Here is a 14852-nt window from a genome sequence, read left to right on the forward strand (position 1 = left end):
ACTATATATCTGACAGTTTATTCCAAAATTCCATCCTATTACATAAAAATAAAGCTTTTTTTCGTCACAGTTGGTTGTACTTTTTAGGGAAGCTTTATGAATATCATGGGGTGGTTTTAAGCTATTTTTCTTCCCTTCTCCGCCCTCCCCTAGAAGCTAGGGGCAAAGTAACTAGCATGTTTAACGAGATTTAATTTTTAATGTAAAGACATGCTTTAGGTCGGGCTTAGCAATGAAATAGACTTGGAGGCTGATTCTGAAACATGTAAGTAGATTTATTTTCTACGACTACTCAAGCCCTGCGGGGAGCTCCATGCATTTGGGGCTATCTATCTATTCTTTACTTAATCAAACCCAACTATGATATTAATAAGAAGAATTCAAAAATAATTCATAAAATACCCTATCAAAAGCTACTGCAAAAATAAAAGAAACGCCCCTTCAGAGGCGTTGACACGAAAGGGACTATACCCCCTTTTTTCTGAATGAACCGCCTTAGATTGAGTACATAATGAATATTGACTAAACTATTATCTTTTTTTTTCAGGCATAAGTTGCTTAGTGGCTGTAGGTAGAATTCTTCCAAGTTTCCAACCAACTATAGAAGGTAAAACATTAAATTTAGCAAATTTTTAAGGTGTGAGGTTATATAACAAAATCTAGTTATGAGGTCGTAATTTGTCAGATTATGATCACGCAACCTTTCCTGAGATGACTTTAGGTTTTAAAGAGAGAGAGTTGTAGGAAGTTAGAATTTTACATACCAAGCAACTTTGATCATGCTTTTACTTATCCATGCTCCTCATTCATATGAGAGTGCTTTTAATCAGGAACACCTTCTTTAACACCATGCTTGGGTGATGTAATAATTGAATAGCTTCTATGAGAATAGTATATAGTCATGAAATGTAACATAGAATACACTTAGCTGTGCTCGAAGCTTACATCTAAGAAGGCCTAAGTATTCTAATTTCATTGTACCTGGCATCTAAATCCCAACTTCGGAGAATCAGAGCTCAAGTTAACCTAGCAGCTTTCCTATCCAATCCTATCCTAAAAGAACATCTATAAAATGCGACTTTCTTTTTTTTTCTTCTTATAATGCCAAATTTTATATTAACTTTTAGCAAAAATGAATTTATTTTTATCTTTCCTTCTCTTAAGAGAGATAGGGTTTCTGAATAAAAATAAAATTTAATTTGTTTATTATTTTTAGACTGTATAGAGAGAAATATGACTACATCAAATGGTGTCGAATTTTCTAGCAGGTATAAAATAACCTTTTTATGGGACACAAAAAAAAAGATTTTTTCTTTTTTTCCTCATTAATGTTTTTTATATTTAGATATTCCGTAGCCGCCACAAATGGCTGTTATTATCAATATAGGTTATATAATTATCATATTTAGGCTCTTTGTAAAATAAGACCTAGATGAGTAAAATAATATTTTGCAGATTTTCAACATGTGGTATAGTGTCAAACGCTTTTATAAAGTCAAAGAAACACAAATTCATTTTTTTCATTAAATTATATATTATAAAATTAGGCTTTTAGATTTGCGTTTATAGTATTATCATATTATAAACAGCTTTCCGCGGATATTAAATGTACAATTATAAGACTAAAACCAGTACCTTTTAGTCCCGAGATGCTGAAGGCACGGGCTAAAATCTGGTTTTAATCTCATGATTGTACATTTTTATATTCGTAGAGAACTGGGTATAGAGTAAAAAGAAATTGTAAGTTTAATAAAATCTCTTTTTTTCTATTTAGGCTTAGTATAGATGGAAAATTTACATTCGTAGATCAACGGGTTACTCTACTTTTAGGATATTTGCCGCAGGTATGTAATTTTTTTCAGTTAATGGATTATTAGTACCTGGATCTTACACCAGATTTTCTTGTCCTTAAGCGTGCTAAAATAGCAATATCCCTCTTCTTTGTTTTATCTCCTTCCCTCATACTGGTTAAACGAACTGAAATAAATGACAGGGGATATAGCAAGATAAATTAAGGACAATTTTCCCCCCGTTATCAAATCCACATATATTCTATTGAGGGGTAACCGTTTTCTTAAAAAGTGTAGCTTTCATTTAAATAATACTTTTCCAAATTGGCGTTGAAATCGATTAATATCTGGTGGATTATAACCGGTTCTCAACCTTACTGAAAAATCATGAATTGCATCGAATTACAGACAATTTTCTACGAATATTGAATTTAAAAAAAAAACATAAAATTAATAACAGTTGTGTTAGCCTAGGGTTACGGCCCCTCAGGGCTTACAAAACTGGATTTTCTTTATGTAATTCGATACGATCAATACCTATTTATTACAGGAATTATCTGGTACTAGTGTTTACGAACATGTTCATAGCGAAGATACTCAATATCTCATGGAATGCCATAGAAACGCACTTAGGTACGTATAGATAAAAACACGTATTTATTGGAATAATATCTTCATTAGGTAGTAGCGCAGCAACTTTTATAGATTACAACAAAAATATATAAGCAAAAGTTGTTTTCTACTAACTGAAATAGCAGCTGAGTAAATAAGTTCTACTTTTAAAAAAGTAACTATCTTTAAAGAAAGACTGTGATTCTTAAAAGGAATAAATTTTAAGACAGGCTTATTAACGCAATATCTTATAATTTTACCTTTATTAGGTAATGTTTATGATTTTGTAGTATGAAACCAATAAGAATAAATGAATATTTTAATCGATAATTCAGTTACTTAAATCCTTTTATATTATAAAGTAGTAAGGTTTTTTTATCTGTAGCGAAGACCGATATGTTTCTACTTTACAGGGTAGCTTCTCATATGTCCTGGGAAGGTTTATAATTATTTTGGGGGAGGGTACCACCACCCTCCCAAGAGAAATCTTCCCTAGAAAACTTTTTTACTAAAATTACAAAAAATATAACTCCCCCATCCTTAAGTGCCCCTAGAGGCCTCTAGGGCGTAGCAGCTAGTTATATATATTAAATTATACGATGAAATTGTAATTTTCGTTTTAGAAGAATTTAATTAATAATTTATGCAAGCAATTTTAACTGAATTAAGGTAAAGATAGTACATTTTGATTAAATTATCCGCTTGGTTTTACCTTATTTTAACAGTTTTTTTTCTTCAAAATTACAAATAGAATGGTCTAAAACACCTAATTTTCCTATTGGCTGACTTACTAGCCTGCCTAGCCGCAGTGCTCGGCCCCCATAGCCTGCCTTGCCGCGGTCGCTCGGCTCACTAGCTTATAACCTAACCTAAAATAGTTGTTCTCTGCCAAAGTCATAGTTCTCTTCTATTTATTTATATGTAAATCTAATTTCAGGGGAACCGAAGAAGTAACAACGCCATTTTATAGATTCAAGTAAGTTTTTAGTGGTGCAGCTACTTTATTATTTCCTTTGTCTGTCCATCCGTCCGTAACGCTATGGGAAAAATAATAATTCTTTCTATAGCAAGTAATTAACAATCTCTTAAGGTTTACAAACAAAAGAAAATTATGAAATTTAACAACAAATAAAAATTATAAAATCTTCACAGACGAAATATTTTAATTAAAATTTGTATTTTCCTGGACTTTTTGCTTTCATAACTAAATTTTAGGATCTAGTGCAGTTCGCGGTGAAATGTTCTCTGGTAACGATTATCCACAAAATATATAAACTTTATAGGCTGCTATGCTAATTAGGGGATTTTTTTCCCCGGCTTTTTTTGAAATTCAACTAGCGCAGTTGCAATTATTATGCCTTTTGGTGAAAAAAATTTTAATTATTTTGGACAAGTATTATGCTCAGTAATTTCACTTTGAAATTTTGACGCCCCCCTTATGGGGGTCAAAAAATCATTGCACCAGAACTATGGCTTTATGGTGCTCCCTGAATAGGTCTTGAAGAGTAGAATTAGGAATTTTTGAAATTTTCGAAATATCTCGTTCCTAGCCTGATAAAAGTTCAAAAAAAACCCTTAAAAACGCTATTTTTGAAAATTGGCCAATTTTGAGAGGTTTTTTGAACTTTTCTCAGGCTAGGAACGAGATATTTTAAAAATTTCACAAATTCCTGATTCTACTCCTCAAAACCTATTCAGGGAGTAACATGAAGCTATAGTTCTGATGCAATGATTTTTTGACCCCCATAAGGGGGGCGTCAAAATTTTAAAGTAAAATTACTGGGCATAATACTTGTCCAAAATAATTAAAATTTTTACACAAGTATTTTTTCCAAAAAGCATAATAATTGCAACTGCACAACTTGAATTTCAAAAAAAGCCGGGGGAAAATTTCCTCTAATGCTAATGGCCAAATATAGATTATGTTCGCAAAAAAATTTAATAGACAAAATAAGGCCTAAAAATAAATCCACATTTTACATACATGCGCCAAAAAGACTCATTTTACACGTTTTTCTTCTTCAGTGAAGCTTTCCCTGTGCATCATTGGATCTAGGCTATTTCATATTTTTTGTAGGCCTTATGTTGCTCAAAAAAGTGTGCGGACATGGCATATACATACATACATTCAGCTGTTTGTCAGCTAGCAGCCTTCAACGTTTTTTTTGTAGATCGTTACCAGGAACATTTCACCGTGTACTGCACTTGATCCAAGTTTTAATCTTATTTGTTGTTATTTAAATAACAAGGAAAAAGAAGGGGGGAGGGGGGATTATTTAAAAGAAGAATTTAATGATACTCTAGACAAAAATGCTTAAACAAAGGTTTAGAGTTGGAAAAAACAGAAGTTAAGCAAAAAATAAATAGTTAAAAGACAGACATACTATAATAGTTATTTCTCGTATCGTATTATAAACGGCTTTCCGCAGATATAGAGTGTACAATTATAAGATTAAAACTAGTTTTTTTAGCCCCGAGGTGCCGGGGGCACCGGCTAAAAAAACTGGTTTTAATCTTATGATTGTACATTTCTATATTCGTAAAAAGCTGGATATAATACGATGCTAGACATGGTTTTTTCGTATGGATGAGAACCGGTTCCTATTCACCGGATTTGAATGAATACGAGAATTGAATATTAAATAGTTTCTTTGCTATTAAGGATAGTTTATTTTTAATTTTGAGATATATGATGTCATTTTAATTGTTTTTTTTTTAGGACGAAAGAAGGAAAATTTTTAAAGATAAAATCTCGGTGGAAACATTTCCGTAACCCCTGGACCCAAGAAATAGAATATATAACGTGCAAAAATAACCTTCTACTCACACAGGTTGGACTTTACATTTAGTTTTAGTAGCGTACCTACTCTGTCACTTGGCATTTGTTAGTGGGGTCGTTCGTCCTTAAAAGATTAAGTAGCTTTGTACTTCACTGTCCTCACGAAGAAGACTGTTTTCATATATTTTGTTTTGTTAGCTTGTTTTTTGTTGATTTATCTTTTATTGGAGGTACCGTCCCCTTAAATAGGGAACGGGATTGGAGAGTTAAGACGACAATTAATGTTTTATTTAAATTTAAAGAAAAGTTTGGTGGCATTTTTTCAGGGTTATGAGACCCTCCTCTAAAATTGACCTATAAGTAGCTTTACTGTAAAGGAGAACGATTTCGAGTTAGCAGATAGCGAGATCCTTCGCTGCAAACAGAGAGCCAAATATACATTCTTTTACTTTTTTACAAGAATTCTTATCATCTGAAAAACTTATCAATCGATCAACCAAATAAAACCGATTATTCCTCTTAGGAGAAAGTGACTGGTAGCTGCGGAGATTCTACGAGTATCAGCTGCAGTGGCAGCACCTACCCCACCCCAACCACGTCAATATCCATGGGGGGCGCAGTTAGTTCTGCCCCCACACCTACCACAGGGACCTTGGGGTCCACTGGGAATGGGAATGGCAGTGGTGGGGAAGAAATGTATTTTGGTTATAATGGAGAAAGGTAGGTATTTTTTTCCTATGAATCTTAAGGGACGAAAAATTAATGTACAGCCCTAATTAATATAAATGAATTACTCCTTCTGTAGATTAAAATTATAGGTTGAAAAGTAGTTAGTACCCAAAGTTTTGATTTGAAAAATAAGATATAGTTATAAAACTTTGGGCACTGGTGTAATTTATAGTCCTATGTAGCATCCCTCGCTGTGGTTTTCAAATATCTATATGGTTTCAATGAAAATCCTCTTACACGTGAAATCATTCTTAACTGTACCTATGCTTCTAGCCTTAACCTTGCGGTATCCTTACAACTTTTTGGGATATCAAAAACAAACTATTCTATTCTATAAAGGACCAAACTTAATCTAATCTTAGATTAATGCTTCCACATTCGTCGTCTTGAATATGTATGCCTATTATATTTTGGCATACCTAACTTGTACGTGATTCCACCTATTCCTCGTCTCTGGAATAACACTGAATCTAGGTACAGGGTGCGGCACATAAACAAATGAGCATGAAATCATCAATTTTAAAGATTTTATTGAATTTTAAAAACTGAGAGGCAAAATAGGTATATGACTATTAGATTAGTCAATAAAATTCCCGACAGTCTCAATAACCGCCCCCTGAACCGCCCGGAGGCCCTGGTCAAAATGTCCAAAGATTTTTATGGGTAAAAAAGGTCATTACCTAAGCTTACCTAATTATAGTGGGGTCAAACGTCCTGAGCGGTCAAGTAGTCTTGGCGCTATGGCCGTTTTAAAAAAGTCCGGAATTATGTGCCGCACCCTGTAATTATTTGGGTTAAACATCTATACTTAATACATTTATAAGGTTGCAAATGAAGTTTTATTATTATAGATCTGGAAGTCAATCGCCGACGTCAAGCGGCGGTAACGGAAGAAACGGCGGCAAAGATATGCAACGTGTTATTTCTTCGCATGCAGAAGCCTCGAAAATTGGCCGTCACATAGCAGACGAGGTAATTATGTTCTAAATGTGGAAAATCCGCATTTTTTATTTTGGCGGATTTTTATAAATGTATTCTTTACCTAGCAAATCTCTTAAAATCTATGTAGTTGATAGTGCCATGCCTAATACCATTGGTCTATCACAATTTATACTGACTTGTCATTGATCATTAGTTTTATTTAACGTCATTTTTTATTAGGCACTTTCAACTGCTTCTTAAAATCTCAAAAATAAGTATATATTTTTTTCCTAACCTTATAATATAATTTTTTAGGTATTGGAAAAATGGCGGTCGGATAGCAATCAAAGTAGTCCACAAACAACTGGCGGCAGTCCTAATAATAATTTGGCGGGAACGGCGGTTGGTACGCCGAATGGCGGTTTAAATTCAAGTGGTCCTAATTCTATAGGGGCTTTACCTGTTAGTTCAAAGGTAAGTTTTTTCAGCAGGAAAATTATAGAAATCATGAGAGTAATGACCTATTAATTTGATATTTTACCTTCATTATTAAGTTTAAAATGCCCACAAAAATTTAAAAATAAGGACCTGAATTCACGGTAATTTAAAAGTGGGTGGGGAAGAGGCGAGAGTGTAAACCTTAGTATAGCTCTATACTTTTTTATTATAGTTAATTTTATTTTTACTTTTAGAGTGAGATCTCATTATCTGATGGTGATACAGACAGATACAAGATGTCTGGGGTTATAGTTACTAGGTAAAATAAATTTCCTACCTAACAATTTTAAAATGTAACCATGGAAGACGACCTTTGTAAATGTTCTAAACAATTTTTATTTTATCATTAGTAGCAATTATAATATTTTTTTTGCTGTGGTTGCTATAATATCTTAATAGGCTATATCGATTGTCTATGACTTTTTCATAAGTTTCATATTGGTCCTCAGGGGCGTCCAAGCTTTTTTGTTTGGGGGGGGGGGGGTAAAATTTTGAAGAAAAAAAAATTTGGGGGTGCCATATGCACCCCCAAGCTCATTTTTTTTGTGGGGGGGGGGGGGGTAATCTTTATTTCATAGATACTTTTTTTTATTTGGGAGGGGGGGTAATCACCCCTTTACCCCCCCCCCCCCTTGGACGTCTATATTGGTCCTTACTGCTTCTTAATTAAGGGTCCCATTTAAACTTTCGATAAACGATGCACATAAAAGAAATAAATTCACTAGCTACCTATTGCTATAGATTTATTTATTTTTAATTTTCAGGGAAACAGGGACTGTATCAACTCCTCATTCCATAAAAACCAGTGTTCCAGAGCAGGTTAGAATAGCCCTCTATTTTATTAGCCAATCTACTCTACAATTTCTGAAATTTTTAGTATAACCTTATAAATTTATATCAATATTTACTCTACTGAATGGAAATTTTGATTATATGACTAAAAAGCTTTGAAAAGTTATATTATGAAATCGTTCCTTTAAATAGATACAGGGATAAAAAGATAGGACAATGGACGATAAAGATTCATGATAATTTGATGTAAAATGTGCATAGTATACCCAATAATGATAAACAAAATAGGCCATCCTGTATTAGTTAAAATTTTGGTCCTTTAAGTAACCAAATAGGATTCAACAAAGTTACCCATTATATTAAAGCTGATAAATGAGAGGGACTTTTTATAAATATTGGGAAATCAGCCAAATAAACCCTCTCTTCCTGTTAAACATACATATCAATTTTTTTCTATTATATTACTTTGTTTAGATGTTAGAGAATTCTTTGTTGGGCGGGGGTGGTAATTCTCCTGGACCTTCCAGTAATTCTTCAGACTCGGGCAATGATCAGGCAGCTACTGCTGTTCTTATGAGTCTATTAGAGGTATACCTATATAGATAAAGATACATGTATTTAGATATTATAGATAGATACAATGATCAGGCAGCTACTGCTGTTCTTATGAGTGTATTAGAGGTATACCTAGATAGATAGATAGATATACATATATTAAGATATTATAGATAGATACAATTATCAGCCAGCTACTGCTGTTCTTATGAGTCTATTAGAGATATACCTAGATAGATAGAGATGCACATATTTAGATATTATAGATAGATACAATGATCAGGCAGCTACTGCTGTTCTTATGAGTCTTTTAGAGGTATACCTAGATAGTCAGATATACATATATTTAGATATTATAGATAGATACTCATACTTCTTTATCTATTAGAGGTATACCTAGATGGATAGATAGAGATACATATTTACATGATTTATTAAAAAGAGATTAAAATTACTTTTTGAAATGTTAGTCCTAAAAACTTTTATTATTTTAGGCTGAAGGAGGACTTGGAGGTCCATTTGACTTTGGAAGTTTACCCTGGCCACTACCCTAGATCCCTGGAGCTAGTTTTATAATTCATCATTCATCCTTTCATCCTTGGAAGCTTATTCATATGATCACTCCTAAGAAAGTCTAAGATTAAACAGTCCATTTTCATTCAGAATTGAGAATTTTTTTCGTTTTCCCAAAGAGATATTTGAAGTTTTTTTATACCTTTATTTAGGAACATTTTTAAAACTAAGATATTTGTAAACTTGAAGTTTTATATTGACTTAAGTTTTTAGTAGAATTATTCATTATTTTAATAGAAATAGGAGAGTAGAAGAATATTCTGAACCCTTTTTTCGTCAAATCTAAGAGAGAACATTCCTAGCAGACAAAAGTATTGTTTACTTTCGACTCAAGCTGATGTGGATTCTTAAAAAATGATAGACTCGCTATTCGATAGTGAGGCAAAATAATTTTTGTGAAAAATCATCCAAAAGCACATTAAAAATCTACAAAAATTAAACAAAATCATATGTTAATAACCCTCTTAAGATTTTATTTCATTTTTGTAAATTTTTTTATTCGATTTTGGAGGATTTTTCACAAAAATAATTTTGCCTCACCAGCGAGTTGCCAGCCTAACTTTTTTTTTAAGAATCCAACTTTGTTTCAAGCTTTCAAATTGTAAACGAAATTTTTGGGCAATTAATTCTGATTCTGCAAAGCTTTCTACTAAGAAAATATACTGTTAACAGCTGACTTTTATGTATGTATGAAATGAAAAAAAACATGCCTTCGTAGGAAAATGTGTACATAATTTCAACCAATGAGATCCAATGTAAATTCCGATGCGATTCTCCTATTGGCTCAATCAGACATTCCCTCTCTTTCTTAGTACCTTTATTATTATTTTATTAAACCAAAATTTTATTACATAGGTACAATCTTGATTTGTTTCAGGGAAAAGGGAAAGTGATAATGACGAACAATTCTAAGTGAAAACTTCCCCACAACCCTCTTCCCTTATTTCTCACCTTCTTACTCACTTTCATTCAGTTATATAAAAAAGCAAGTTTTACGCCAAATCTACGCCTACAAAAATTATTTAATTTTTCAGCAATTGCAAATGGAATTAATTGTCTGAATGATAGCCCCCTGGTTTGTTCAATAAAGTTAGAGACAAAATAGTTTTCTTTTGGTGACTTGGACCCTGAAATTTAGGCATCTTTTTAACCCTTTCTATCCTAAGAGACTCAAAACGTTTAGTTAGTTTGTAAATAAAACAGAATTAAATTTTACAAAGTTACAATTTCAAAAATTAAAAGACTCAAAATAGATTAATAAATGTAGTTTATTTTTGTTACATTTACATCTTAAAAGTTAAAATTTACTAAAAAGCATATTTTTTTATCTCAGCAAAACAACAAAAACTGCGTTAGAAATATTTTAAGAATATAAAATAATAAAAAGACTTTTATCCTTAAAATAGGTGACTTGATTTTTTTGATGAAGTGCTCATAAAAAAAAGCCCTAAAAAGCGACAAATTTAAAAATCAAATTTTTATTTTTGTAAACCTTGTTTAGTACAATTAACAAATTAAAAGAAAATATTTTATCATTGTTTTAAATGTTTAGTATATTTTTTATTGTGATGTACAATTTGTTAAATGTTTTTTTGTTTTAATCACAAAAGAGAGTTAATATATAATTATATATAAAATATAAATTCTTGTTAAAAGAAATAGTTACATACAGCCTTTATGTATTTTGTAATAGAATAGAAAATTTAAATATTTGACTTTTTTATATTCAAAGGCAAGATGCTTTATAAGTCTGTTAATTGGTTGGTTTGTCGGTCAAACAGGAAAACCTTAAATAGTTCTATGAATGTTAGCTAGTCATTTATAACAATAAAGACTATTTTTCAAAGTTTGCAGAGTTAATAAAACATGATTCGAAAATCTACCAAAAACTTTTCAAAGTTTTAATAAAAATATCGGATCTACTGCAGTTCACGGTAAAATATTGCTGGTAAGGAACATTTCCAAAAATCTATGAATTTTAAAGGCCGCTAGCTACCAAACGACTGAACGTACAGATCATACCCGCACACCATTTTAAGCGGCATATAAAGGCCAACAAATAATCTGGAATAGCCAAGATCCAATGATGCACTGTTAGTGCCAAGGGTTTCCCCCTTTTAACTTTTTATGTTGCTCACCTATCAGCAGTAGGACCAATTTTTAACTTCTTTAGTTATGACGCGGTGTAAGTCCAATATCGAACCTAACTTATTCCCGATAACGCAACAGTCGAGGGTATAAAAACCTTTTTAACCTAAACTTTTTTAATCTCTGTTTTCCAAGGAGGTAGGGAAGTTAGACTGTAAAGTACACTGGTACCTAAAGATAACCAGTTTATTCTATTCAGTAGAGTTGGGCCGGATATCCGGCCATTTAGATATCCGGCCGGTTACCGGATATTGAAACTATCCGGTATCCGGCCCAACCCTACTATTCAGGTGCTTAAAAAAGGTTTGAGTACTATTCCTGATTTTTTATTGGTCGGTTTGAAACAAGTATTGTCCAAACTTTTCAAAATATCAATTGAATATACATCAATTTATTGTCTTATCCTTTAAGATCCCTTTTATCTCTTTCTTATTTTTGTAACTTTTTTAATGTTTAACCTCATATATTTTTTTTAGTAGCGAAGCTACTCTATAATTCACTCTGTCTGTCCGTCAGTCCGTAACGCTCTGGTGGAAACGTGATTTTCTCAGCTCCTATTCAAGATAGACTATTTTTAGTGAAGACTCCAATTACTTATGCCTATCTAATCAATACGTTGTTTTGTTCATCTGTCTGTTACTTGGGTTGCTAGATCGATTCCTAGATTTATAAGTTTTCGTGATTTTTTCAACTCGTTTTCAAGATAGAGAACTGAAATTTTCAGGGAATAATTGATTATACATTCTATATATTTTCACAAAGTATTATTTAGATTTGTCTATTAATTGGGGTGCTAGATCGATTAGTAAATTTTTAGGTTTTCGTGATTTTCTCTATTCCTATTCAGGATTGACGGCTGAAATTAATAGAGATTCTACATATTGCATATTAAATTTCGTGAATTTAAAGGTTTCGTAATTTCCCTATTTTATGAATTTTATTGTATGACACTGCTCTATAGTAAAGTTTTTCCGATATTCCTTCATAATTTTTTAGCTTCGCTACTTATGGATGTCGTCATCATTGTTCTAATTTTAAACAGTTTCGCAACTATTGGTTGTAATCGTCTTTGTTTTAAAAAACAAAGACTAAAGCTTCTTATAATCAGTTTATCAGTTTATAATCAGAGAGTGAGGGGACAATGGGCTGTTTATTACACAAGTCTCCAAAGTTTTGTAATAACGATTTATTATTCGTTGTCCTATTAACATTGGGGACTTTAGTTAGTTTTGATTGGTTGGTACATTAACATGAGTGTCCAAATGTTTCAACCAGAAGGGGTTATTTGGAAATGTAAAAAAATTTATCGGCTATAGTTCTATCCCTTTAGTCCCTTGTTTATACTTATTCAAACTGTAAATTACGCTTTTATATTTTTTCAAGTATGTCCGGTTGTTAACTGATAAAATATTCAGAACAAGGAAGACAATGCGTAAAAAGCGAAGCTCTAAAATTAATCGGTATGGCAAATAAATATAATATTAAATAGAAAAGCTTCGCTTTTAAAAACTTAAATAAACAAGGAAAAAAGAAATTTAAAATCCAAACCAAATTGTATGTAATTTTTTAGAAAATTGTAAAAATATAATATATGGACATAATTTATTTTTTGGACTTGATTACAGAGATGCTGCGCTTATGAAATTGTTTGTGTTATCCCAGGAATCATTATTCTAAAATCAAAGAAATTGTTGTCAAGTTGTCAAATAAGATGTACACACGGACATTCTGTTAACGATAATAGAGATGCTACGCTTTCTAACTGCTGAAGGAATTATCATGTCAAGTTTGAAATCGATAGGACAGTTCTAACATGCATGCATAAAGTAACGATAATAAGTTTCTTTTACATCACGACCCTAATGATAGAAAAGCTTTGCTCTTAAAAAGCATGATGAAAATAAGAAGAGAGAAAACAACATCCATAAAAGCATAGCTTATTAAGTCAGACAATACCAGCAGCATTTGTGCCTGCTTGCTGTCGAGTAATTGTCGGGTTCGAGTCTGGAAAAATTATACCTAAAGGCTGCTTTGTCAGGTGCATTATTCTAAAGTGGGCGTTAGTGTATCGCATCCCATTGCTACCAGGTAATTCCCTAAGTAAATCAGACAATAGGACAAACGAACATTAGCATGCAAGTATATAAAAGTGACTCTGCTATTAATATTCAAGGAGCTGAATTTATTTCAGAAGTCTGAACAAAAACCATGTAAATATTTTACAAAAGTAATTATTGGAATCGCTCATACTTTAGTTTCATATAAATAACTTAAATAGTTTTTTTTATGAATTTATAAATGATAATTTAAAAATTTTGTGTTTTTTAATATTCTAGATATATCCTAAAAAAACTAGTCCTTATATAAAATCTAAAACTATAAAGTAGCATTTTAACTAAAACAACAAGTTCATAGATTTAATCGACAGGACAAAACAACATCGTAATTCATTATCAATTCATACCGCACCTTATAATTTATTAGCGCGCTACTCTATCAATTTAGTTTGTCTGTATGTACATTAATCCAACTAATCGCCGCTAACTGTACTTTTAACTGAAAGTTTATTTTTTCTGCTAAAAATTTTGTCTACATAATTGTTTTTATAGAAAAACATGACAAAAAAATTAATAAACCTTTTTTAAAAATAATAAGAAGTAAGCTATAGAGGTGGTATGCTGTAAGAAACCACAAAACCAACATGCATATCTAACTTTCTCATGGAATATTGTTAGTTATACTTGAACCTTCTTTGTATAATCTCATTTTCTTTATCCTAAAACAGGGATTGATTGCAAAACAGTGAAAAAATTGATTGTTATGTAAGAAGTAGAATGCTTTAAGGAACACAACTAAAAAATCTACTAAAGTAAAAAATATTTGGCAGATACCCTGAAAGTGCCTTTTAAGCAGCGACCCTCACCACCCCCCCCCCCCTTTTCCCATTTTAGGGCAGGTTAGGTTTGGTTTTATTGGGTACTGGATAACCCCGCAGGGTTTGGGCTCTCCGCACTGGTAGTTAAAGGAAAACACTACCCCTATCCATCTTAGTTTCTATCTATTTCACGAATAAGGGGGTGGGGTCAGTGATAAAAAGTCACTTCCAGGGAAAGCTCAAAATACTTTTGTACTAAATAAAAATTACTTTTTTAGGTGTATTGCATGAATAATAAACTTGCAAACTAAATCCAGTCTATCCACTTTTCTGTGATTTAACATGTAATAAAAATACACATGATAAAGATATATTTACTAGACTGTTTAATAAATTAAAGCATAGTTATTTCTCGCTTCGTATTATATACAGCTTTCCGCGGATATAGAATGTACACCTATAAGATTAAAACCAGTTTTTATATTCGTAGAAAGCTGGGATTTAATGCGATGCTAGACATAGTTTTTTCGTATGGATGAGATCCGGTTCTTATCCACCGGATTCGAATGAATACGAGAAA

The 14852-nt window shown here is 32.0% G+C and overlaps 1 protein-coding gene across 2 annotated transcripts in view; it reads left to right on the forward strand.

Moving 5' to 3' along the window:
- Positions 1-9644, forward strand: part of cyc (basic helix-loop-helix ARNT-like protein cyc) — a 71007-nt gene extending 61363 nt beyond the window's left edge. For both annotated transcript variants that reach the window (XM_080179289.1, XM_080179288.1), the window contains exons 15-28: positions 220-265; positions 548-607; positions 1217-1268; positions 1775-1844; positions 2341-2423; positions 3340-3378; positions 5122-5233; positions 5705-5901; positions 6762-6882; positions 7147-7305; positions 7524-7588; positions 8094-8148; positions 8596-8709; positions 9171-9644. In XM_080179289.1, the coding sequence (XP_080035415.1) occupies positions 220-265; positions 548-607; positions 1217-1268; positions 1775-1844; positions 2341-2423; positions 3340-3378; positions 5122-5233; positions 5705-5901; positions 6762-6882; positions 7147-7305; positions 7524-7588; positions 8094-8148; positions 8596-8709; positions 9171-9230 (1233 nt within the window). In that variant the 3' untranslated portion in view covers positions 9231-9644. The remainder of the gene's footprint in view (positions 1-219; positions 266-547; positions 608-1216; positions 1269-1774; positions 1845-2340; positions 2424-3339; positions 3379-5121; positions 5234-5704; positions 5902-6761; positions 6883-7146; positions 7306-7523; positions 7589-8093; positions 8149-8595; positions 8710-9170) is intronic.
- The last annotated feature ends 5208 nt before the right edge of the window (positions 9645-14852 follow it).

Source organism: Acartia tonsa, chromosome 12 (genome assembly GCF_053477335.1).
Source record: "Acartia tonsa isolate MP-2025a chromosome 12, ASM5347733v1, whole genome shotgun sequence".
NCBI classification, from domain to species: domain Eukaryota; kingdom Metazoa; phylum Arthropoda; class Copepoda; order Calanoida; family Acartiidae; genus Acartia; species Acartia tonsa.